Below are 24,550 nucleotides of genomic sequence, written 5' to 3'. Positions count from 1 at the left end.
GGGTAGATGAATAGAAAAATACCAATACAATTAAATTCTTACTAAGACTAGACTGCTATACTGTAATTTCATGTAATCATGAATGTGCGACCAGTAATTCTAGTATGTCACATGTATGAAACAATATCCAAATGTCATGATAAGCAATCACGATATGATAATCAACATGATATTGTGAGGTTAGCGATACTCACGATAACTGTAAAAGTAAAATAAAAAAATAAGTCACAATATTGTAAAAAAATGAAATAAAAACAAAAAAAATTATATTGAGAAAAGAATGTACTTTTGCTTTTGAGTTATAATTAATCTTTTATGTTTTGTCAAACCTTGCACGATAACCCCCCCACCCCCAAAAAAAACAAAATTAAGTGTGACAACACACCATATAAACATACCATAGTGTTTTTCCATTGTAGTGAAATTCAAACATGAAAACCTTCTGGGCATCATGATACACTCTCAGCCTGTTTTCACGTTCCTGTTTGCTTATAACTTCTCCTCGATATTCAGTAGGAAAGACTCCCTTCTGAAAGGAGCAGGAACTGAACACTCCTCGACCTTACAAAGAAAAAGGGATACAACAGAAATATTTCATTATAACAGTAATGAAAACTAGGCCCATACTAAAGAATCTTTTACCAATACTCACCTTTGAATGAATTAATATATTTTATGGTGAAGCCATCCTTGTCTTTACCTAAGGATGAAAAATATGCTACCTCTTCTTTGGGTTTAACTTTTGCCCTCTGTGGCCTCATGACTGACATATCTCACTGAAGATAATGATCTAAAGCTATAGAAAAAAATGAGTTTCAATCAGTTTGATAGGTAACTTGGTGCAGATGTTTTGAAGTTGACTTTCTGTGGACCATAATATCCTGTGCAGTGTGCAGTAAATGTGCCAACGAAAATAAAATAGTGGATAGCACAGCTCTGCTAAATATTTGCATAAATTAAATGTAATGAACACTAACAGACTTTACTGAAATATTTCTATTTAAAGAACAAATTTAAGTAAACACAAATGCAGCAATTTACCAATACTTCATTTATACTGTACTGGTAATACTAAACCATTGTATATTTTCACATCACAAACCAGCCTATCAAACCAGCCTGTTATTGCTTTCCTCTTAAAAATTTCAATTAGCATTTATCTTACTCAACAGACGGTTAGCTCTGCTATGCTAACTGAGCTAACCGTCGCTAACAAAAGCGTAGCAATTCTAAATAATTAGCTGCAACCATCATAATCAACAGATGGTTAGGTATGCTAACGTTAGCTTAGCTGCACTTACACTGGACTTGCATTATAAATCATTTTCAGCAATGTACACAAGCGACCAACATTAAAATAAACAAGTTTCTGGAGGAAAAATTCGAGCTTCAAACCTACCTCATTAGCACAGCTACACTGCCATCACGTCTCGTGAAGTAATTAGAGCCGGGGGCGGTTCTCTATCGGGGCTGCTAGATGACGTCACTTCCGTACTCCGGGCAATATAATAAATCACATTTAAATCAACAAATTGGTTCAGTGTTGGATTATGAACTTTGTTGATAAGAGTGGCTATTGTTCTATGATTTACAGTGTCAATTAAAAAAAAAAAATAGATCACATTTAAAATTAACCCGAAAGGCTCATATACTAAATTAATTACCACAGACGAAAACAAAGGATATTATTGCTAGAATTATAGATAATTTTGTAATCGTTTAATGTGATTTCAGTTTGCTTTTTTAAAAAGTTATTTTTTTTTTTTTCATTAACGAAAATGTTTTTTTGCTTTAGTAAATAAAATAACCTTGCTGCTGTCACACAGTTGCTGTCCGAGGATGTTTTGGTACTATACTTTAGTAATGGACGCATGTGTTTTTTGGCAAAATTGTGAGCGAGCCCAGTAACTTGGCTTAGAAGCAACCCTGCAAATGAATGGTCACATGATGCTTTACTGTTGGCATGAAGCAGGACTGATGGTAGCGCTCATCTTTTCTTCTCCAGACAAGCATTTTTCCGGATGCCCCAAACAGTTGGAAAGGGGGTTAATCAGAGAAAATAACTGTAACTCTTTTTTCCTTATTTTGGTCTGTGTTTATGGAATCCCTTTTTCACTGGTCACACCAGGCCATCCTCCAAAAGTCTTACTCCCTCACCATGAGTGTAGATGGACTCATACCTGCTTACTGCCATTCCTGAGCAAGCTCTACACTGGTGGTGATGTCCTTATCCCTGCAGCTGAATCAACTTTGGGAGATAGTCCTGGCTTTTGCTGGATTTTCTTGGGTGCCCTGAAGCCTTCTTCACTTAAAGTTTGTAAGGTCACTAAAGGAAATTACTTTAATTTTCATGGCAAATAGGGACTTTGCAATTCATCTAATCACTATAACATTCTGGAGTACATGTACATGCAAATTGCCATCATAAAAAAACAATAATAAGTCAGCACTGCAGATTCTTAGAAAATCAATGTCATTCTCAAAACATTTGGCCGCTGGTGTACAGAAAGATGTTATACTGTAAAGGCAGGGTGGGATGTTAAATGATGAATTAATGTACGGCACTGACAGTTTCTCTGTCTCTGCTGTTAACCATTGTACATTTTTAAATAAACAACCACTGAAATAATTAAATACTGAAATATATAATTAAATATCGTAGGGTATTTCATTATTTAATTATTTACTTAGGAAATGGTGGCTGCAAAAAAAAAAAAAAAAGGCTCTGTGTCTACAGACAAACATTCACAATACACAGCATTTTGAGAAAAAACTGAATTATGGAGACGTGCGTAATTGTGAGGACAGGTGATGGTCAGCCAATCAAATGCTGTGAAATATACACTGGTGTGAATTATTCATGAAGTGGTGCATTACAAGGACCTTCCTACAGGGGGCGCCATCAAATACACAAAAATACACAAATTCACGTAATTATGCTTTACAAGGACATTGGCTAAAACTTTGGATTTAAGCCTTCTACAGCCCTAGAAGCACTTCTGCATTGAAATAATTATGAGGACATGGGCTGTGTCCTCATAATTCAAAATGTCCTCGCAGCACGGCATGTATTCAGGTGAAATGTCCTCATAATACACAAAGGCAAACACACGCACACACACACACACATACACACACACACACACACACACACACACACAAACACACTCCCTTCCATTTATGCAAATACAACACAGTTTCCTGCGTGTGCGCAAAAATTGTGTTTATGCAATTCATCATTTTTTTCTCTTCATTAGTGGTGGGAAGTACAAAAAATACTTTTGATACTTAAAAGTAAAGTGATACCTTGACTTATGTTCACCATTGAAATGAATTGAAATGCCATTAATCTGTTCCAGCCCGCATAAAAACTAATATTTTAAGAAAGGAAAAGTAACATGTATTGTAAAATATGAATATAAAAAACATAGCAACAAATGTTCTGAAACATTTTAGATCAAGTATAACTTAAAAAAATATTTAGCTCACCAAGTACCACCATTGTGACAAACATTGAAATACATTATCACTGATTGGAAAAAGCTAAAATACATACAATTATTCAAATGTATTGTACATAGAAGTTCAATAAAGATTTTACTTACATAAACATTTTTTAAAAAAACTAAATATAAATTAAATATTGAATGCAAATCTATTAATAAAGTTAAATACAACTAAATACCTCGGCTCACGAACGCTTCAGCTCACGAACTTTTCGCCTCACGAACATTAAATTCGCGAGCATTTTGTCTCCGCTGACGAACTAGTTTTCGGCGGACGAACCAAATCACGCGACACGAGAAATCACGAGAAGCTGACGCACGCTCACGGCATCCCAGTTCGTCGCCCCCTTTGTTTGAGTGCGGATGTGATTTGTGTTCGGTAGACATTTTGGATCATTTTGGAGTACTTGTGGAGTGTACTTTTGCTACCATGGGACCGAAAAAGACCCCACAAAAGGCTAGTGTTAAACCTAAGAAGACATTGAAGAAAATTACGGTCGAGCAGAAGAAGGAGATCATCGACAAATACGAACGAGGTGCGCGTTTGTGTGACTTAGCGTCCCAGCACCAGTACGCTAAGTCTACCATTGCTACCATCCTTAAGAACAAGGAAGCTATTAAGGGTGCGTGTGTGGCTAAGGGTGTCAGAGGATTTGATTCGCCTTCAAGAGGACAAGAAGATTCAGAAAAGACTGTGGCTATGAGAATCATCAACATGATGAATGATAATGTGATGCCTCAGTTTCGTAAGACCTTACAACTCAGAAAGCAACAGGTGTCAATTAAGAGGTTTTTAGTCAGCAACAAGGATAAAGAGTCTCCTAAGAAGCAAAGAAGAGAAGCCACACCGGAGGACTCTCCTTCCAAACAGTAACTCCCTCCCTCCCTCCTCCTCCCACTCCATTCCATCAAGCCTTCAACTACTGTACCATCACAAAGGCAAGTTGCAAGTTTTGCAAATAAAAACACTTTATTATACAGTACAGTGTATTTCTTTAATTACAATACAATAGCACATTTATTATACATAAAATAAGGTATATTTTGTGTAGTTTTAAGGCTTTTTTAGTAGAAAATTGTGTTTTATGGGGACCTGGGAACGGATTATTCTCATTTCAATGGTTTCCTATGGGAAATACTTGTTTGGAAGACAAACTTTTCGGCTCACATACTCTCTGTGGGAACCAATTAAGTTCGTGAGCCAAGGTACCACTGTATATCAATAGAGGGAGCCCACATACCTACTGGTACCACATCATTCATGCATTTTTGGCATTAACGATGACGACAACAGATTTAGAGAAGCAAGATATTCTCCATCCCAGGCCATATTTGTGGCGAGTGTGTTGTCAGTATAAAAAAAATTGGGAAAACGAATAGAAGGTGCACTTTTTTCAATTAGCATTAGTATTTCTTGTTACACATTTCAGATTAGCAAAGAACACATTTTGATAGAGCTGTTTTCAAATATCGTAAATATTTTGTGCTGTTGGGTGATTACATTTTTTAAGAAATTAATCACATAATTTTCGGTAATTAATTGTGATTATTCACATTTTTCTACTTCTGCCTCTACTTTTTTCTTCAAAGCTTATAACAGATATTTATTGAGTAAGATGTTGGAATTAATATAAAACCATCAAATAGAGAAAGTATATTTATCATCGATGACTGTTCTCATTTGTAAGTTTGATCCTTGAATAGAATACTTCTGTAAAATACAACTTTAAACAAAACGTTAAAAATGGACTCCGCTTTCCAGGTCATCTTTTTTTTTCATAGAAACAATTCTCAGAACTTCTTGCGTCCAGGTTTAGTTGTGCTCACAAGCAGCACACTACAGAAGGGTTTGATTTTAGTCCTTGTTAAGTTAACTGAGTTTTATTTTTAAAATTTTAAAGAATTTAAATTAATCTCCAGAGTTAACGCTTTAATTTTGACAGCCCTATAAATATTACAATTGACAATGAAATTTTATTTTTTAACTTAGCACTTTCAGCTCATTTCTCTGTACCTTTATTAGTTTTCAGCCCAAGTACAGTAATATTAAAATTATTTTTTTTAACTCAAATATCTGAACGTCACCTCTAGTACCGATTGTGAGCACCTTTGCCACCTCTACCCTTCATTAACATGACATGAGATGAACGGCGACAAACATGTTGGATGGCATCATTCCTCCCTTGACGAGGACTCTAATTGAAGTGAACAGCAGCTTGGCCCTCTCCTGCTGTGCCCTGCCTAATGCCATTAGAGGGGATCTGAGCCCATGACGGCGTGTGTATGTGCCCGAGTGTGTGTTCATGTGTGCGGTTGATTTGCCACACGCCCACCTCACTATTTAATCAAACACTAATCCCCATTCATACGTCCAACAACAGCAATGTTAAATGTCAGCCATATGGAAAAAGCCTTTTGAACATTTATTCGATATCCTTGAGACCCAGCTTGAGGTCTGTGCACTAGTTCACTCTTTGTCTTCACTATTAGCACAATTCAGAACACTACTGTAACGACTAAGTGGAATGGCTGTATCTGGCTCCTAGCAACATTTTCCTAGTGCCACTTTTGACCAAATAGTAAACAATTAAACCTTATTTGTAAACTACTGTGCTGCAGTAGTAAAACTCTTTGGCCCGAACTAGTAAGCATGTGTCATGCACTAGTGGCCTGATATCAAATAGAAGCTCAAGCAGCTTTTTCTCTTTTTTTTTTAATTCGATAGCCAATTTCCAGCAGGGCTGTGAGAAATTCAGAATTGAATTGAGAATGACCCCTAAATTGCAATTCAATTTTAAAACATTACTAGTGAGCTGAATGGTCTTACTATTGAGGACAAAGTGTGTATTAGTGCATGGACATTAACTCATTCACTGCCATTGACGGCTATTGATGTCAAAAATTCATTCGAACTATTTCTATTAGTTACATTTTTTTTTCCACTTTTGTTAACAAGAGTATGAAAACCTAAAAAAAAATGATATCAAATTTATGATTAATCGTGAGTTAACTATTGAAGTCATGCGTCGGGCAATTAAAATCATAATTAATTGCATGACTTACGAGTTAACTCACTATTAATCACAAATTTTATATCTGTTCTAAATGTACAATAAAAAAATTTTAGGTTTTCATACTCTTGTTAACAAACGTGGAAAAAAATGTTAAACTAATAGAAATAGTTCAAATGAATTTTTTGATGTCTATAACCGTCAATGGCAGTGAATGAGTTCAAGTGGATATCAAGGATATCGAATAAATGCTCAAACACATGATTGTGGCTTGTATCACCGTAACCATAATAACCTGTCGTACAGGAATCCAGCATGCACCACTGAGCGCTATATATTTCCAAACTCAACCGTTCCCATCTAATGTGAATAAAACGGCAATTACTGAATGAATCACACGCACGCATGTATTTATGCACAGTCAGTGTTAATGCTATCAGTAACGCATTAGCCCGCAGGCTAATAAATCCTTGAAAGTTGCATGTTTTGATTTCCCAAAGCCTGGGGGCCGACTTAAAGGACAAACACACACACCCATGTACAGACGCGCGCGCACACACACACACACACATACATACGCAGAGGCTGACAGGGCAAGCATTATGTAACCAACAGCCGTGAGTTGCCGTGGGAACAGGGAAGAAGTGAGGCGGTGGGAGGTGGAGGTACTGAGGCCAGAGGAAAAGACGAGAAGAATTGTATTGAATTAAGAAAGAAAGAAAGACGTCTGGTCACGTTGCCCACTGTATTCACACACTCGGACACACACATGCAGTGAAAACACAATACATGCACAGTACACACACCAGGTCAAAACATTAGGTATACCTGCGCACTGTAGATCAAGGCATGAATAGAAACATACCCGCTGTTTATATACTATGTACTACATTTAAAAATAGCTGTTAATTTCCTATGGTGCGGACAAAAGCGCTATACAAGTGCACTCCATTATTTGTATTCCAAATCTCACGTTGTAATCCTTTTTTTTTTTCAAATTACTTTTTTAGTTGTTGCTTATAATCATTTTGGGTATGATAATGTAACATTTCTATCATGTCTACCCTTTAGACTTCTATTACTTCTATAACAGACGGCATGACAAGATTCTTGTCACTTTGAAAAAAAGCTGCAAAGACAAGTAGTACCAAGAAAAGCCCCGCTAGAGTAATAACCAGAAATGAATGAACACAAATTACGCATAGTCGCCTTTCCATTGTCCCAAATCTAGGAAAGCGGACCTTTCTTCTGAGAAAGTAGTTCTCTGCTCTTCTCTCCCATTCAAAGGAAGCAAAGGAAATGGCTATAAACAGCCAACGTTCCGAGTCCAATTGCGAGAAAAAACAATCTAGGCCAGTTGTTCTGTCGTTAACCTAGCGCGCGCCAAATGAGCTGTGGTTAGCTGTGGCGTGGCTCAATATAAAGTGAATGTAGTTGCCGGAGGGGATTACAAAAAAAAAACTGTAAACAGGCTGTGTGAAAGGATTTCCGGGGAATCAGAACATAGTGGTGGGCCAACTTTAGAATACAACTTTGGTGTCAGGGAAGTACAGTATAAGTACACCATACTGAGGCATCTCTCGGGAATTACAACCCTTTATGGGGGGGAGCATAATTAACCTAGGTCCCTATCACCTGTCGATAGCAGACGTTCATTTTATTCAATTTTCAAAATATTCATTCTGAACTGCTCCAGGTGATATGTGTATTAAATATTAAGAGGTGGATTAAATCCCCACCGAAGGCCCAGTTAGCAAAGCCACGACCTGCCACAGGGAGAACCACGATATCATCTGCCATTTCCTCCTACAGGGGAGAACTGGTCCGGCTGGTCTATTTGGTTCTGGTCACTGGGGAAACCGACGCAATGGAGAGCCACCCGACCCTCCTCCTCCTCCTCACCTCGCCTCCCCTTCTCTATGTGCTGGACAAACACAGAAGACAGACCAAAGAAACTCTCCCATGCAGGCAGGACACTGAAACGGATGTACAAACACGTACAAGTAAATCCTAAAGCCAACAGAGACAATCCGGTAGCAGAGCGATTATATTGGACTACGGTTGTAGGAGTGTTGTAGTCCTCTGACTTTGCGTCTTTGCAGGCCTCCCTCGCTCATTTTCTCACTCCTTTCTGCTGTTGCCTCGAGGATGAACTGTATTTAGTTAGTAGACTAAGTTTCAGGGTAATGAGTGTGGGAGAGTCTCAAGAGGGGGGATGTGATGTGAGGGGGAGCGGCACATGCCAGACGCTAAGGAGATGTAAGACCCTCCGTAACTTCTACTAACAACCCAAGCCAAACTTGGCTCCTCCCTCTCAGTCGAGATGTCATCAACATACTTCCTTGCCACTGTTCAAGCAGTCTCTATGTCAATTGTTATATGCAGCATTTGGCATTACCACAGTGGACATGAATTATTCTACTAAACTGTGGCAGCTTTATTGCATGTTCTTTGGCTCTACTGTCATCGTCTGGCTTTTCAGACAATGCTAGTCATGATACGTTGCACTACAGTCTGAAATGACCTCATTTAGCATGTCCCCCCCCCCCCCAAATTGGTGATTCATGATGCATGGTAACTGAAGGTGAAGGCTTTCTATCGACACTGGACTTAGGCAATCATTAGGTTGTTTACCTGTCAATCATTATACGCAGCAAAAGTGATTCATTAACGGTAAGAGAGTGTCAAGAGGGAAGGAATGAGTAGATGTCAAATTTGTGGTATGGATTATAAATTGCCTTGGATGACCTCAATTTACTGCGATTCTCTTTATGCCCTTGAATTCTTGAATGTCAACAACCTTCTTTTTTTTTTTTTCTGGAGAGCCAGGTATTGTTCATTCGGTAATTTTACCGATTTGACATGTCATCATCATTGCTTTTGTTTTTTTTGTATGTGGGTGAGTATGTGTGAATGGCAACAAGCTTCTGTCGCCATTGCAAATGATCTGGGATGACTTCAGTCAGCATGTATACTTCCCCTGTGAAGCGGTGGCTTCATGTACAGTCTCTCGCGCTAGCCTCATTACCTGGATTTTTCCCAAGCAGATCTTGGCCAGTCTGTGTAGTCACTCACTATTCACCGTTTTCATGCCGTCAATGGTCAATGTACCCTTCATAAAAATAAAGCTAAATCATCCCCTTCCCAACACTGAGGAAGATTTTGAACTTTCTGTGCCGAGGAAATAACCAACCACCACTCCTCCCCCTTTTGCTGACCTTCTGCACCAGTTAACGCACTTAAGGAAAAAGGTTGCCGCAGTCTCCGGGCCAAGGAAAAGGAACACTTCCCCTTGTCGACAAGTGGTTTTGAGTGTCATGTACACAGGCCAGACGGCATGGGAAACATGACGCACGCGAGGCCTTCTCTCCTTCTCTTCATTTCTTTCTCTCTCTCTCTCTCTCTGTCTGCTTTCCCATCTCGAGCTGAACAAGACACTGGAGAATAGCTAACATAGCGAGCGCCGGTTCATGTGACACTCCCCTGTGCCTTTGGCCTACTTAGCGGCACTGAAGCTCTAATATTATCCCCTTTCCGACCGCGGCGCATCCCCATCACAACCTTTAACGTGCCCACTTCCCTCTTCATGTTAGCTCAACAGTTATGCCCCTGCTAACTCTCCCCAGCGAAAGTCATTGCAGCTCTGCTTACCTTTTGGCTTTGACATGGTAGCAGAGACATAGCACCCATGTGAATGATGTGGGGATGTGAGTGTTTTATTATTATTTTTTCCATAATCCCCTTGAAGAAATTTGATTAAAAAAAATGTAATCATGGGTTATTTGGAATATTGAGCCGTTTAAAGGTTTTGCTTAGTTCACAAGCAGGAGTGTGTCAGCTTGGCTTTCTGCTGCCCTGTTGTATATTGTGCAGCTTGGAGCTGGGCCACAGCCTGCCTGCCGAGTCACCCTCCATCCTGCGGGCTGCGCAAGAATTGAATCCGCCTCTTGAGAGCAGACCCGTTCTGGGTATAATGTATCAAAACACCTCACAGAATCCATACCAAAAAGCCTCGGCAAAGTGATAAAACTGTATACAGTTATCATTCCTTACATAACATAAACAAAATGTACAGGGCTGTCCACATTCATGCCTCATGTGGGGTGTAATCATTGCACTACTTCCTCTTTAGACACTTGATTCATTATCCCAGAGAAGAGCAAGGACAAATATTACACACAATGGGCTCACTGTCATGTGTGCGTGCTAACACAATGTCAATGATAGGTCTTGCTGACAACACTGGACCAAATTTGATCCAAGACTTCTGATTTTAGTGAATCAAACCTGAAAAGTTGCGTCTGTTTATCGTTCAGGTGCATTGCAATGGAATTCAACAGACATGTTAAATTGTCCTCAGTCAGCATGTATTCTTCTGTTGCACTGTGGCTTGAGTTATTTTTTTTTCTTCCAACCTTCTTGCATGATGCCTGGATGTAGAAACTCTCTATTATTGAACATCTTACAGTTTATAGTCACTGGCCGGGCTAAATGGCAATTCTGACCGTTTTCAGTCAGCATTTATTGTTCTGTTCTGTCTTGCTTTTCTCATTAGTTCCACCTACGTCCACACTCTCAGAATGAAGAAACTATACTGTCATTGACCTGCTCACTGTTGCTGCCGTCATTGGCCAGGCTAGATGGCAATCTTTTTTTTTCACCTAAAACCTATTAAAAAATCCCATACCGTTCACCTAAACCGAACACTTCCAGCCCGAGTTGTGAGGCCGTCAGGAGACCCGAGGAAGGACCAAAGAAAGGAAACAAAAGTGAAATCCAGCACCGACCAGACACCACCCACCAGGCCACCAACCAGAGTCCTTCACCAACCCCAGAGACATCTAAATTCCAACAAATCAGGGAGACCTCAAGAGACCAAAGGAGAGACTGAGGAAAGGAAGGAAGGACAGACAAAGCAGAGTGAGATCCACTGATTGTCCGGTTACATATCATACCTTATGGAAGTATGCTTTATTTGGCATGTAAACATCAAGCTTATTCAAGTCATTGCCTGTAAGAGCCTAACTCTTTGTAAGGGAATTATTACTAAAGTGTCAATTGCTGAATTTGTTTATGAAACTTTCACAGCCAAGAAAGTTGGAGAGCGCTCCAGTTCGTCAGGGAAGCGAGCCAGAGAGATGATGAGGTCACTGTGAATAGCAAACTGGGGGAAGTTGGCTCTGAACTGGAACAGGCCAAGCTCTGAACAAACACAACCTTGTGTCACTACTTTTATAGTGAGCGGGTGGGTAAACACATTTCATAATCAAATGTGTATTTGGGGCCAAACCGGCACGGCCAATGACTCATTTGGCCTGCATGTTTGCGCACTTGACCATCCCAACAAAACAAGCGGTCAGCGATATTGTTTTATTTTGCAGTGTTGTCCTAGCCCTTCCTGTCCTGTCTCACTCCCATCTGCAGCTTGTCTGCAACTCTCAGCCGCCGCCGCCGCCGCCTTCCCTTTAAGGCTGCCTCCTGCGTCACTTCCCCTGCTGGTCGGCTGTCATGTAAACACAAGCACACCCCGGCATCGCATTGTATTCGCATGCACGCACACACACGCACACGCGTGCGCGCGCGCACACTCTCTCGCAGTAGTCACATGGGAGGTGCTAATTATGACCACATAAACCCAGCGGAAATGCAACTTTCACAGCTGGCTGTTCTAGCTACACTCACATTGAGACGCATAATAATAATAAAAAAACGTTGTCCCATTTACTTCAATTTATCAGCAAAAACACATGGGAAGAAAAAGATCGTTGGGGTACAAATCACATATGGGATGGGAGAAAGAGCTTGGTACGGCGATTCTGAAAGAGGATCGAAAGGCCCATTTATAACTGAATGAAACGGATCTATTTGTTGAAAGAAAGCGAGTGTAAACACATGACCGTGACGCACACGGTCAGGTCTGTCTTTTGTAAAGCGCATGCGGAAAATGGACAAACAGGAACATGCACAGGCCGTGTTGTTTCTACTTGTGATTTGGAGCTAATCTACAGTTGAAATGTTCCCTGTATAAAATCCCACACCGACACAACATTAGGTACGCATGCGCAATGTAATGCAATACAATCTATATCATCAGGCACTTTTTTTTTGTTGTAGTAGATTAGAGCTACACTGCGTCATACTGAGAGGCGTTGTTACAGGAATATTTTCCAAAACAACATCAAGCCAGGACTAGGTACATTCACGAGCATAGCCTGTGACCCCAAGGTTTCTCTTTATGAACCATCACACTTTCTTCCAGTTATCGGCCAGGCTATATGACAATCAAGTCTCAGCCAACATGTATTGTTCCATTTCCCGGTGAGTCACAGTTCTCTTTGGGTCCCACCGTCTCCAAACGTAGTACCTCAAAAGGCTCAAGTCAGCATTATTCTTCCTTTGTCCTGAGACTTGGATTTCTCTATAGAAGTGGTTCTCAAACGTTTTACACCAAGTAGCATTTATTAAAACCTAGGTAGAAAAAAAAAGGTGTATTTAATCTTATTGTGAGCCACAGTAATTTTGACATCAACACTGTGCTTAAATATATGAAAATTAAAAAAAAATGTATTTGACTAATTCTTCAATTAAAATATATTGCACATCAAAGTTCAGCTAACAAAAAGAACCTAAATGAACATTTTATGTAATGCAAACAATAATGCAAACGTATTGTACTGCAGAGTTAAGTACAACTTCACAGATCCAAGGCACTTTGACATTATACACAGCATTTAATTCATTTTCGCATTCCGCTACAGGGAGCCGACATACCAAGCTGCTGGGAGTCATGTTTCTCTTTATGTCCTACTTTCATGCACCTAGAAATTCTATATCGATATTGGCTGATGATATCGCCAATTCGCCATTGGCTGATTCACTGCCTAGACTTGCTACAGGTAGTACTACGAGTTGGACGGTTGCATCCCTCATTCTTCACGTATAGATACACTCCAACTAAGCAGTTACAAATAAAAAAAAAATTGATTACATTACATACATTTTATATTAGATATAAATGTGCTTCATGAAGATGACAGATTTTTCCATCATGAAGGCAAACGCGGCAGGATTAATTGTGGTTAATGCCACAGGATTATTGCACGGGATTCTCACGGCTGCCACTACTCGGACTTGTTTGGGCACATTTTGTTCCTTTGTTTGCAAGGGGGCCACACAATTGCTTCATTCAAAGCATTATTTTTTTTAAGTTGATAAAATAAAATTTAAAAAAACTACATAAAACAGTGAGTTTCTACTAAGAAGGACGCGTTGTTAGCATGAAATACTACGACAGACAGCTAGACTATTTCCTCATTTGAGCTCATGTTTGAATAAATTGCATTCATAGACTTGTCGCAGTGGTTTGTTGATACAAGTGAGACGAACACTGTGGCTGCTTCTGAAGCCCAGTCAAGGGTTCCAGAACAAATCAAATCACAACATTTAGATTTTCTTGTTGCATTGACACTGTACAACTGCAATTTTAACATAATGACCTGCACCTAGGCCAAAAATGAACATGCTTGGTTGAGATTGACATATGATTACATTTCCTTGATTGGTCAACTATCTCAACTATCTCTCCACAATGGCAATAAAAAAAAAATCATATTGCACATACCACAAACAGCCAGTGTATGTGAGCCACAAAAGCAAATCATGCACATCTACTTGCTTTTTGCTAAAATCTGAACCAAAACTGCCAATTGTCTTCACTTTTAATCACATTGAGATATTGCGTTTTTCAAAACTTTTCCCACCATTAATGTGACCTATGACCTGTACAACTAAGTTGAAAAAAGGGAAATATTTTTTTAGAGGGAAAGTAAAAATAACGAACTGAGATAGTGTGGATGCACAAGTGTGCACACCCTCTTAATGTATGCCGGAGGATGCGGCTGTGTTCAGAATTAACCATGACATTTGACCTCATATTAAATGGGAGTCAACAAATGCACTACTCCTGCCACTATTTAAAGTGCCGCTAATTAACCTCAAATAAAATTCAGCTGTTCTAGTAGACTTTTACTTTAGATTATTTTTATATTTTCCAGCAGAAGCCTATAGCTATCTCGCCCTATGTATGTATGTATGGATGGATGGATGGATGGATGGATGGATGGATGGATGGATGGATGGATGGATGGATGGATGGATGGATGGATGGATGGATAGATAGATAGATAGATAGATAGATAGATAGATAGATAGATAGATAGATAGATAGATAGAGCGGTAATTGGGTCAAACTGAGAACAACGGGAAAGTCCAAGAAACTCAGTTTATAGCTGTCTGAAGATTTGTCCATCCATCCATAGTGCAGGTCATTGAATTAATCAATTACTTTGTGAGAAAACTTCTCTTTTAGAGTTCCACAAGTTCTACTTAGTACCTGTTCTTTTTTATTTATTCCCACAGGACACCGTTAAGTAAATTTTTGCTATAAATAAATAAATAGATAATTGAAAGCACGATAACTTGTCCGGCCTCGCGGATGTTTTCAGGATATTCCCAGACGTGCCAGCAGTCACGCGGTTGACGATCAAAACACGCGTGTTTTGTTTTGTTTTTGTTTATTTTTGCCCTCTCGCCTTATTCCCACTTGTTTACTTCCATTTCGATGTGCGCAACAGCACCTGGAATGCGGACACTGGTGGCGAACGAGAGAATGAACACGTAATCTTCCCGTGTGGGTGAACTCCTAGTTCCTAACGCACAACCAAAAGCAAAGTAAAATCCCACTGCGAATGTCTGCGCAAACGCACCTGCGGCAGAAGCGCCCATGCAGCCGCCTGGCGCACATCAGCGATAGGAGAAATAACTTCACTCACACTCAAAAAGGCGCTGCTCCGGGACCACAATGTTTCCTCCGTGAATTTCTTTTTAAGGCGCGTCACAGCTGCCGGCAGGTGTATTGTGTAACAGATAAGTCCGAGTCCAGGGTTCCAGACCCCCGTTCCGCCACTCGTGAAATGACTGAGCACGGTTTTTCCCTCCTCCGATCCCAAGAAGAGAGAAGTGTCCTCGCTCCCTCGCTCGCTGTGTTCCTGCCCCGTCATGATATCACGTCCATGTGACACGCTCGGGCCTCTGTCAACGGCAACTTAAAGGGGCCTCCCACGTGACGGCGAAGAAAAAAAAATAATAATAAAAGACGACGAAGAAGAAGAAACTCTGGTAGTAGCTGGGTCGGTGGGTCGGTGCTTTACCGGAATGATGACGAACGTCCGTGTGGTGATGTCACCGGTAGCCATTGCAAAGATATGACGCTGTAGTCATATGTATCACATCATCATGTAATGATGATGATGATGATGATGATGATGATTAGGAATGGATTAGATTGGGATGGTTATTATCCGAGCGAGGTGTAAATACAACATAGTAGTTTTAATGGCTCTAGAAGATCTATGTTATTGTAACATCCTATATTGGCCTACTGCTAAGAATAAGTTATAATTATACATGATAACAGTTATTATCTAAAATACATAGACAATTGCAAATAATATTTAATCTTTATTTTAATTATTAATTTTTGAGACTGTTACCACCACCAGGAACAAAATAATATCAAGTTATATGATGCTTGGGGAAAAGTTATAAGTGTCCAAAAATAATACAATGATTACTAATTATTATGATATGAATAATTATAAATATTTACTAAATGTTATTAATACTAAAAAAATATGTTCTGCTCATTTGGGACATTGTTCACTTTCTTAATACGTATTTAACAACAAGGTGGCATTGCCTGTACGGCACGGTATTTCATATTACCATTCATCCGAATGGTACATCTGAAAACTTCACTTATCCTGAGTGTAACAAGAGGGTCATACATTTTCTCTTTTGGATGCCATGTTCCTGTAACTTCCCTTGCTCAGCGAAACAAATGTAACTTTGTTGTCACTGTATTTGCTTCAAAGAGTCATTTTCCCCATGGGTTAAAAAACAGATACACTATCATTCAATACGATTTCATTCACATACAAACTTGTGACATTGCATTCTAAATTACTCATGTATGCATCCTATACTTGCTGTTCTGGCTAGGTGCCATAAGTCCCATTATATAACATACAATAAATAATGCATGCATTGCAATGTTATTGAAAATAAATGATATTCACAGTGTGTTATGGCATAGCTTTACTACGCTGTACTGTGTCAAGATATTAATGAGCTCTATATGACACATTTATTGTGGACCAATTTTCCAAACAATGAACTACAAGGTATAAAATCATTGAACAAGTTGCAAGAGAGAATTACACGGCTAAATCGGATTAAAATGATGCAAAAGTGTACATTGTAATGGGACATTTAGTTAATGAACACAAGGAGGTCTGGGCATGCCTCCGAGAAGAAGTGGTGCAGGGGTGGGGTACTCAAGTGATGCGGGAGATGAGTCGTGCCTTGGAATACAATAAGATGATGTAGAGGGGAGCCATTTAACGGGAATAGATATATTAGTCATCCGATGATGCATCTGCAGTGTTTGTGTCCACCGACTCTGTGTTTCGTGAAAGGCTGAGATCACCCTGAAAGTTGCTTTTCAAAACTATTTTTAATTGAAAATCAAAATTGCTTGCATGTTTGGTGACACACAGCAAGACAGTACACACACAGTACATTTACAGTGGATATATATTTTCTAATGTTAAAAAAAAAGAAAAGAATCAATGTGACCTATGTCCTTTACAACAAAAAAGAGAATCATTTTAGAGAGGGGAAGTAAAAATAAACAACTGAGATAATGTTGCACATATAAGCGCAACCTTTTTTAACTGAGGATGTGACTGCGTTCATAATAAACCATGACATTGAAACTCATGTTAAATGGAAGACAGACAGACAGATAGACTTTATTTGATCCTGTTTGGGAAATTACATATAATTAACATGCACAATTTAGCACACAAAAATAAGCCAATTTTGCCCGTAAATTCACATTCAGTTTGCAGACTAGTTAAATGACTCACTCAAGATCAATCAATTTGTTATTCTGATTTACTAATGTATGTTACAGGCAACGTGGATCTCAGGATGTGAACATACTATGTTTTAGAACTTTTGTGAGTATTTAATTAACAAAATTACAGCCAGTGATACGGGTCTTTCACGCAGCTATACGTACATGACGCGTGTTTGTCGCCGCCATATTTGTCAGGGCAAGCTTGCTCGTTTTGTCAATGTAGTGCGTCCGTTTTTGCCCCCTTTTTTTCTTTTTGTATTAAAGCCCTACTACGTGTCAGAAATTCCCACTTAACGCAGACAATTTATACTTATTATATTCGGCTATTTATTGTGGGTGTTCAATAGAAGCTGAATTTTTAACGTGTGTGTAAATAAAACCATTGTATTGTAAAGTAGAGTAAAATATGGATTTGTTATTGTTTGGGGGGTTGTTTTAAGAGATGCTTCGTGGTTTAAATATAATAAATATGATTTAAAAAATATATATAGGCAATATGGTGTTACATTGCATATTTGAACAGAAAAGGTGTCGTGTGTCTTTTAGAGCTAACGTGCCTCTTCCTTAGCTTCCTCCCCCAACCCCCCTTTTTTTCTTCCTGCAACAAGATGGCTGTCGTTCCAGAGAGCAGGGTTCTCACGTTCAGCGTTTTTAAATGGAGCTCGTACTCCTCCACGTATTTACCCGAGTGAGTAATTTCCACATTCGTCTGCCCGGTATCTGCATTTCAGCCTTTTTGATGTGTGCACCGAGTTAGTTAGCGCATTGGCCTAGCTACTCGTCTTAAATCCAGGCTAGTTAGCATTGGCTACGATGCTAGCGACATTTTTCGAATGGTTTGTGACAGGCACTCGGTGGAAAGGATATTTTAGGTTAGTTAGCATTCTAGGAGGATAAAATATTCACGCCGCGACACTGTGCGGGAAAATATACGTGTTACGTTTTTCTTTTTCCACTGCATTGCTATTTATCAGTGATAGTGTCAGTAAATATCAGACGCAATATAAATAACAACAGAGGGGAGGGGGGATTTGCAGGACCTCCACAATGCATGACAGAAACATTTGAACTCAATCAAACAATACACTACGTTTACTTGGACTTTCCCAGCTAATGCAATAGTGGTTACAGTATTTCAATTTGAAATGCAGTGACAATGTCATCTTGTTGCGTCCTAAATGCAGAGCTGACTGATTTCCACAAGCAAAAACAAACCAACGAACGAACAAAAAGCAAGATAATATTGGTATCCAGCTTTATAGTAAATCACAAGATAAACCAAGCCATTCTCAAAGTCTTAAATTGAGTACCATAAACTAGAATACATTTTGCACAGGCTGAACAACATTAACACTCCTCTGAAATATAGAAAATAAAAATAAAGAACATAACAAGTCAAATGAAATGTATTGCACATAAATAACCAAAGTGTACCTATATGTGTGTTAAAAAACAAACAGTTATTAATCATTATTGCAAATTATTTATTGTAAAAGTTAAATACAAGTGAACTGTACTTGGGCAGTTATTGTTTTTGCGGAACTCCATTTCAAAAAGATACTTGAGAATCACCAACATGTGATTTTTCATGAATTAGGCGTTGCGGTGAAAAAATGGCTTCATTTGCCTCAGCTGTGAGGATGAGGGTTCAAATCCAGGCCTTTCTGTGTGGAATTTTTACATTCTTTTTGGCTGCCTCTCACAATCCAATGCTCACATATGAAGGTTAATTGCCATTAGGGCATCTTTAATGAACATAGTCTGTGATTGTTGTCCCCATAAATGCATATGTGCTTTTTTTTCTCTTTTTTTTTAATTGGCTGTCTTGTTTTCTTGTGTGTGTGTTTGTTTGCTTGTTTGTTTTTAGGAACATTTTGGTAGACAAACCTAATGATCAGTCGTCCAGGTGGTCATCTGAGAGCAACTACCCTCCACAGGTAAATGCTGCAATATGCCAGTTCTTAACCAGTGTTGCATAACAACTTCTGCATTGTTTCATTGTGCTTATTTGTCATATTAGTTGTAATTTAACTGGCAAAATATGTCCGTGCGACGTCTCTCTTTAACTACTAAATGTTTTCCTATCAAAATGCAACCAGCTGAATTGAGGATGCTGTCCCTGCTTTTTCAGTTTTTAATCTTGAAACTGGAGAGGCCAGCGATTGTTCAGAGCATCACCTTCGGGAAATATGAGAAAACGCACGTCTGCAACCTGAAGAAGTTCAAGGTGTTCGGTGGCATGAGCGAAGAAAACATGACTGAGCTTTTGTCCAGGTGAGCTTGATCTGCTTACAAATACTGGCTAATACAAAATGTTATGATTGATGGTTAAATCTTATGGAAAATTCACATTTTAATATCTGTGTAGAAATAAAGTGGCACTTTGATATATGAGTTTTGACCACATGTTTGTAGCCCAAAACCCTCGTATCTCAAATGAAAGACAAAAAAAAAAACATGTCTCCTTTAACCGATTTTCCCAGCATATGCGAGAACTCTGCACGTCCAACAGTAGAAGTAGTGAAAGGGTGGCCTCTTTTTTTCTTCCCTTCTGCCAGTGGCCTTAAGAACGACTACAACAAGGAAACGTTCACCTTAAAGCACAAGATCGACGAGCAGATGTTTCCCTGCAGATTCGTCAAAATAGGTGAGGAATGGTTAGCTTCGATGCAAATCTAAATGTTCACTTTTTTCAGCTGGTTCACCCATTTTTTTTCTCTACATTTTGTCCCTCAGTGCCTCTGATGTCATGGGGTCCAAGTTTTAACTTCAGCATCTGGTATATTGAGCTGCATGGTATCGAGGATCCGGATGTGGTGCAGCCCTGCCTTAACTGGTACAGCAAGGTAAGATGTGGGCATGTGTGGAAAAATAAAGGGCTAGCTCAATTTACATTTTCGTTTGATCGTTGATGCATTCCTCAAATAAATTGTATTTGAAATAAGGCTAATTGATATTTTATGTAATTATTCTAGTGTTGAAGTTATTTTAATTTTTGTATAGGTACCACACTTTTCCACAAGTGGGGTCAAAAATGACACCAAGTACTTTCTATGGAATTTCAAAGGTTAACCCTAAAAACATTTGATTTTTATCAACTGTGATTGTCAGGTATACATTTACTGTTGATCCAAACATGTAATCCTAGCAGTCTGACTACCCTGGTTATTTTTACCGTAACACAATAACATACATGTCTAACTTCAAAGTATTATCACTTTAATGACATCCCCTATGATTTATGTGCTGTTTTCCACATCCATGAGTTTTGTGTTCAAAGATATAAAGACAACACATAATATATAAAATGCCAGCATTCTATAGCAGCCCAGCTAAACAACACATTTACGCGGCGGCCATTTTGGCAGGGGCAACGTTCCAATCAGAGGCAATGCATTGACATTTAACTCAAGTCACAAGTTGCTCGTTTCTCAGCCAATTTTTATGAGGTTTACTTTTTTGTCGATGCCAAAATGTGCTATAAATACAGAATTATGAAAAGAAGGCCAAACAATAGTTTTCTCAATGACAAGTTGCTTCTAGTTCCATTGTAGTAGTTGCTTGCAGCACAATGGGCCGCCGTCCTTCATAATTTTGTGTTTATACCCAAAAATCTTTCATGTTCACATCAAGAATTGAGAACTTGCTGTGCATATGACCCTGATAGAGGTAGATCCTATTATGGAGTTTGAAATCAGACCAGGAGACCCCAAAATATTGTCCACCTGGAGTTTACAGGCCATTTAGAAATGCAGGGACTCATAGAAATCAGCCCCCCTCCTCTTGATAAACAATACCAGAGTGACACAGATGAGTCTTCTAGCCAGGGCAGAACACCAAGCCAATGCAGTTTTGTGATGAAATGCAAATTAAAAAACATGCCAGACATGAAATAATTATTTTGTTGAGTGTCGGTATTAGTTGGTCATGCATCTGAGGGTTAAAAAAAAAGAAGAAGAAGATTTTTAGGGAAGTAACAGGAAAAATTGTCTCCATTGACCAGAAACAACCTTAAAATATTTCTTAGTCATTATTTTTATTCAATTAGTGTTTTAAAATGTAGGTGTATTCTGCTTAAAGGGAGCGAGTGAAAAAGTATGTGCAGTTTCTGAAAACGGAACACGTCATTAAGCATACAAGCAATGTTTGCTTCTAAATACAAAAGTCTAATGAAAAAGTAGATGTATGAAATCTTTAGATTAGTTCTGGTTTATCGAACTGAATCTCCAGCACCCTCTACTGGTCTTGTCCTGTCCAGTCATTTGATTCAAGACTTGACTAGATAACAGTGTGTGTCGTAGTGTCAATCCAAAGAAAGGATTCCTGATTGGGTGAGCATTGAGTGACAAGTGTGCGTTTGATTTTTTTTTTTTCTTTGAATGTATTTTCAGTACAGAGAACAGGAAGCCATCCGCCTTTGCCTCAAACACTTCCGTCAGCACAACTACACAGAGGCCTTCGAGTCACTGCAGAAGAAGACGCGCATAGCACTTGAACACCCCATGCTGACCCACCTGCACGACCGGCTGGTGCTGCAAGGCGACTTCGACGCCTGCGAGGACCTCATCGACAAAGCCGTTCGAGGTCCGGCCCCGTTTTCCGAGAGTCTGTTTTTGTCCGGTCCTTGTACGCGCTGATGCCACTTCTCTCTTCATAGACGGTTTATTTAACCAGTATATCAGCCAGCAGGAGTACAAGCCCAGGTGGAGTCAGATCATCCCCAAATGCAACAAAGGTACAAGCGCCCAAGAAATCAACAGAGACGACACGAACAGTGAGCCCATCTATTAAAAGTGGGACTTATCCAAACATTTCAGTGTCATGTCAAAGCTTTGTCGCTAAAACAATGTGGCTTTCCTTTTTGTGTGTTTGGGTGTCGCTGACCCTTCAACCTCCCAACCCATTCCACACCATCCTCTCTCGTTCCCATTACCTCCCCCAATGCATCCCATACTCACATGCCGTCTTTGTTGCCGCCTTCCTGCGCACTACAGGCGATGGTGACGACAACAGGCCAGGGATGAGGGGAGGACATCAAATGGTCATTGACGTTCAGACTGGTGAGAGCACACGCACATACAAAGCAGTGTTATGACTTTGCTGTTTTAACTAAGCGAAGCGCTCTGACTCATTTCCTCCTCCGCACAACTCTTGCGACGCTTTATTTGTGTTTAATCAGATGATTCCGTATCGGGTGGCGGTTGATGTGTACTTCCCTGCTGGAAGTGTGCGTGCCAGTGAATGACACGTTATTGTCTGCCGAGCCAAGAGAAGGGCTTTGTTTCAGAAAGGCACACGCTGACCTTTTGTGTTGTTGTACTCAATGATGTTTAAACAAGAGTTTCATTTTTTGGGAAAATTGAGACTGCTCTAAGAGCATTCCTTTTATAGCCATTAGCAAATATTCCACTGCTGTTTTTCCTCAAATAGTGGCATTCGCTTCTATGTACGTAATGCCTAATAATTGCTTTGAGAGAAAGAGAGAGAGAAAAACATGGTCTTAAATATATTACTCCGCTTTATTTCCCCTCACCTAGGACTTGGGCGATATTGCTAAAAAATAAAATCTCAATTTTTTTATTTTATTTTTATTTTTTACGTTTGCGATTTTAATCAATTTTAATATAATAAAATCAACAAACATTCATTTAAAGGTTCTATTCATTCAAAAATGATTCCTGTGTAAATTGTTCAGACAACAATAATGTATACTGATTCTAAATCAGTTCTAACATAAACTTAACATTCATAGTTTGTGCTTAAATGCCACAAAGTAAGTTGGTAGCTTTTGTAAACATGTCCTGTAAACCACCCGTCCAGAATTCTGCCACTAGTGCAAAATTACAACTCACAATAACATTTGGATGTAACAGAACATAAGAACAAAAGCTTTTAATAAGCCAGAAGATAAAACTCAATTTCACGATTTAGCAACGATTCGAATTTTTAAAATGATGATGTACCGAATTATTTGATTTATTGCCCAGCCCTACCCTCACCTGAATAAAATATGTTGTGCCAGACCATGTATTGAAGTAGACACTAACACAGAACACTATACCACTAAAGGGTGGAACATTTCTGGTAAATTTCCAAATATATCCAAGGGATTTTAGGAAATATTCATCCATCCCTTTCGACAAAGGCGGACTACGCCCTGAATTGGTCACCAGTCAGTTGCAGGGCGCGTAGACAACTAGTCAGACCCACGTTCATGTCGTCACTGAGTGGGAACTGAACCTACCACTACACCATCAGTGAACTTTGGAAATAATTCAAATTGGTAATTTCCATGAGAATTATGTGAATCAGCTCATAATTGAGGGTACTAATAGAAAGATATCAAGCATAGATATAAACGTGTTGTTTTGCAGACATCAATGCAAAATAAAGTTCTCCTTTATGCTCATATGCATTTTCCCCATCTATATTTAGGTTCCCCATTGAAAACCAACGTTCAATTTTGTAAATTCCTCCCTTGGAAAGTTTTTTAGCGCTTGGCATCATTACTACAGTTTTCTGTGAAGCAACAGGATGATCATGTCATACCAACGAGTTCAACTTTGGACATTTATCAAGCATGGTTTGTGTCCTGCAGAGACGGTGTACTTGTTCGGCGGCTGGGATGGCACGCAGGACCTTGCTGACTTCTGGGCTTACAGCGTTCAGGAGAACCAGTGGGTCTGCATCTCGAGAGACACTGAGAAAGAGGTAATCCGGTCAGAACACAAGGCTAAACGAACTGCATTGGCCCGAAACAGCGTCTCACAAACTTCAATAAGCCTGTGTTTTGTTCAGAGCGGCCCAAGTGCCCGTTCCTGCCATAAGATGTGCATCGACTCCCAGCGGCGCCAGATCTACACGCTGGGCCGCTACCTGGACTCCAGCGTCAGGAACAGCAAGTCCCTGAAGAGTGACTTCTACCGCTATGACATTGATGTCAACACGTGGGCGCTCCTCAGCGAGGACACGTCGGCTGATGGGGGGCCCAAGCTGGTGTTCGACCATCAGGTAACCATTCAAAGTCTGTTGAAGTCAAAGTCCTCTCACCG

At 39.5% G+C, this 24,550-nt stretch overlaps 2 protein-coding genes and 1 long non-coding RNA gene across 10 annotated transcripts in view; 1 reads left to right on the top strand and 2 right to left on the bottom strand.

Annotated features, from left to right (window-relative positions):
* LOC144035081 (N-lysine methyltransferase KMT5A-A-like) overlaps positions 1-4,504 on the bottom strand; it is a 12,644-nt gene extending 8,140 nt beyond the window's left edge. For 3 of the 4 annotated variants that reach the window (XM_077544472.1, XM_077544475.1, XM_077544473.1), the window contains exons 1-2: positions 653-4,390; positions 399-561 (exon numbers count right to left, since the gene is read on the bottom strand). In XM_077544472.1, coding sequence (XP_077400598.1) covers positions 399-561; positions 653-770 — 281 coding nt within the window. In that variant the 5' untranslated portion in view covers positions 771-4,390. Of the gene's footprint in view, positions 1-398; positions 562-652 lie in introns of all 4 variants that reach the window. The other variant, XM_077544474.1, reaches the window with a different exon arrangement.
* The window catches only part of LOC144035082 (uncharacterized), a 50,383-nt gene extending 34,742 nt beyond the window's left edge, over positions 1-15,641 (bottom strand). The window contains exon 1 of the long non-coding RNA XR_013288370.1: positions 15,349-15,641. This is a non-coding gene — a long non-coding RNA (uncharacterized LOC144035082). The remainder of the gene's footprint in view (positions 1-15,348) is intronic.
* Positions 15,642-18,059: 2,418 nt separating this feature from the next.
* Positions 18,060-24,550, top strand: part of mkln1 (muskelin 1, intracellular mediator containing kelch motifs) — an 18,335-nt gene continuing 11,844 nt past the window's right edge. For 2 of the 5 annotated variants that reach the window (XR_013288239.1, XM_077543335.1), the window contains exons 1-10: positions 18,060-18,186; positions 19,366-19,435; positions 19,630-19,772; positions 19,982-20,145; positions 20,235-20,344; positions 21,890-22,082; positions 22,156-22,272; positions 22,493-22,558; positions 24,097-24,209; positions 24,297-24,509. Coding sequence is in view for 4 of the 5 variants with exons in the window: in XM_077543335.1 (XP_077399461.1) it covers positions 18,107-18,186; positions 19,366-19,435; positions 19,630-19,772; positions 19,982-20,145; positions 20,235-20,344; positions 21,890-22,082; positions 22,156-22,272; positions 22,493-22,558; positions 24,097-24,209; positions 24,297-24,509 (1,269 nt within the window). In the remaining variant the exon portion in view is untranslated. The remainder of the gene's footprint in view (positions 18,187-19,365; positions 19,436-19,629; positions 19,773-19,981; positions 20,146-20,234; positions 20,345-21,889; positions 22,083-22,155; positions 22,273-22,492; positions 22,559-24,096; positions 24,210-24,296; positions 24,510-24,550) is intronic. The other 3 variants (XM_077543338.1, XM_077543337.1, XM_077543336.1) reach the window with 3 other exon arrangements.

Source organism: Vanacampus margaritifer, chromosome 15, assembly GCF_051991255.1.
Source record: "Vanacampus margaritifer isolate UIUO_Vmar chromosome 15, RoL_Vmar_1.0, whole genome shotgun sequence".
NCBI lineage: Eukaryota > Metazoa > Chordata > Actinopteri > Syngnathiformes > Syngnathidae > Vanacampus > Vanacampus margaritifer.
The sequence above is the reverse complement of the archived record's forward strand: the minus strand, read 5'-3'. Positions and strand labels throughout refer to the sequence as shown.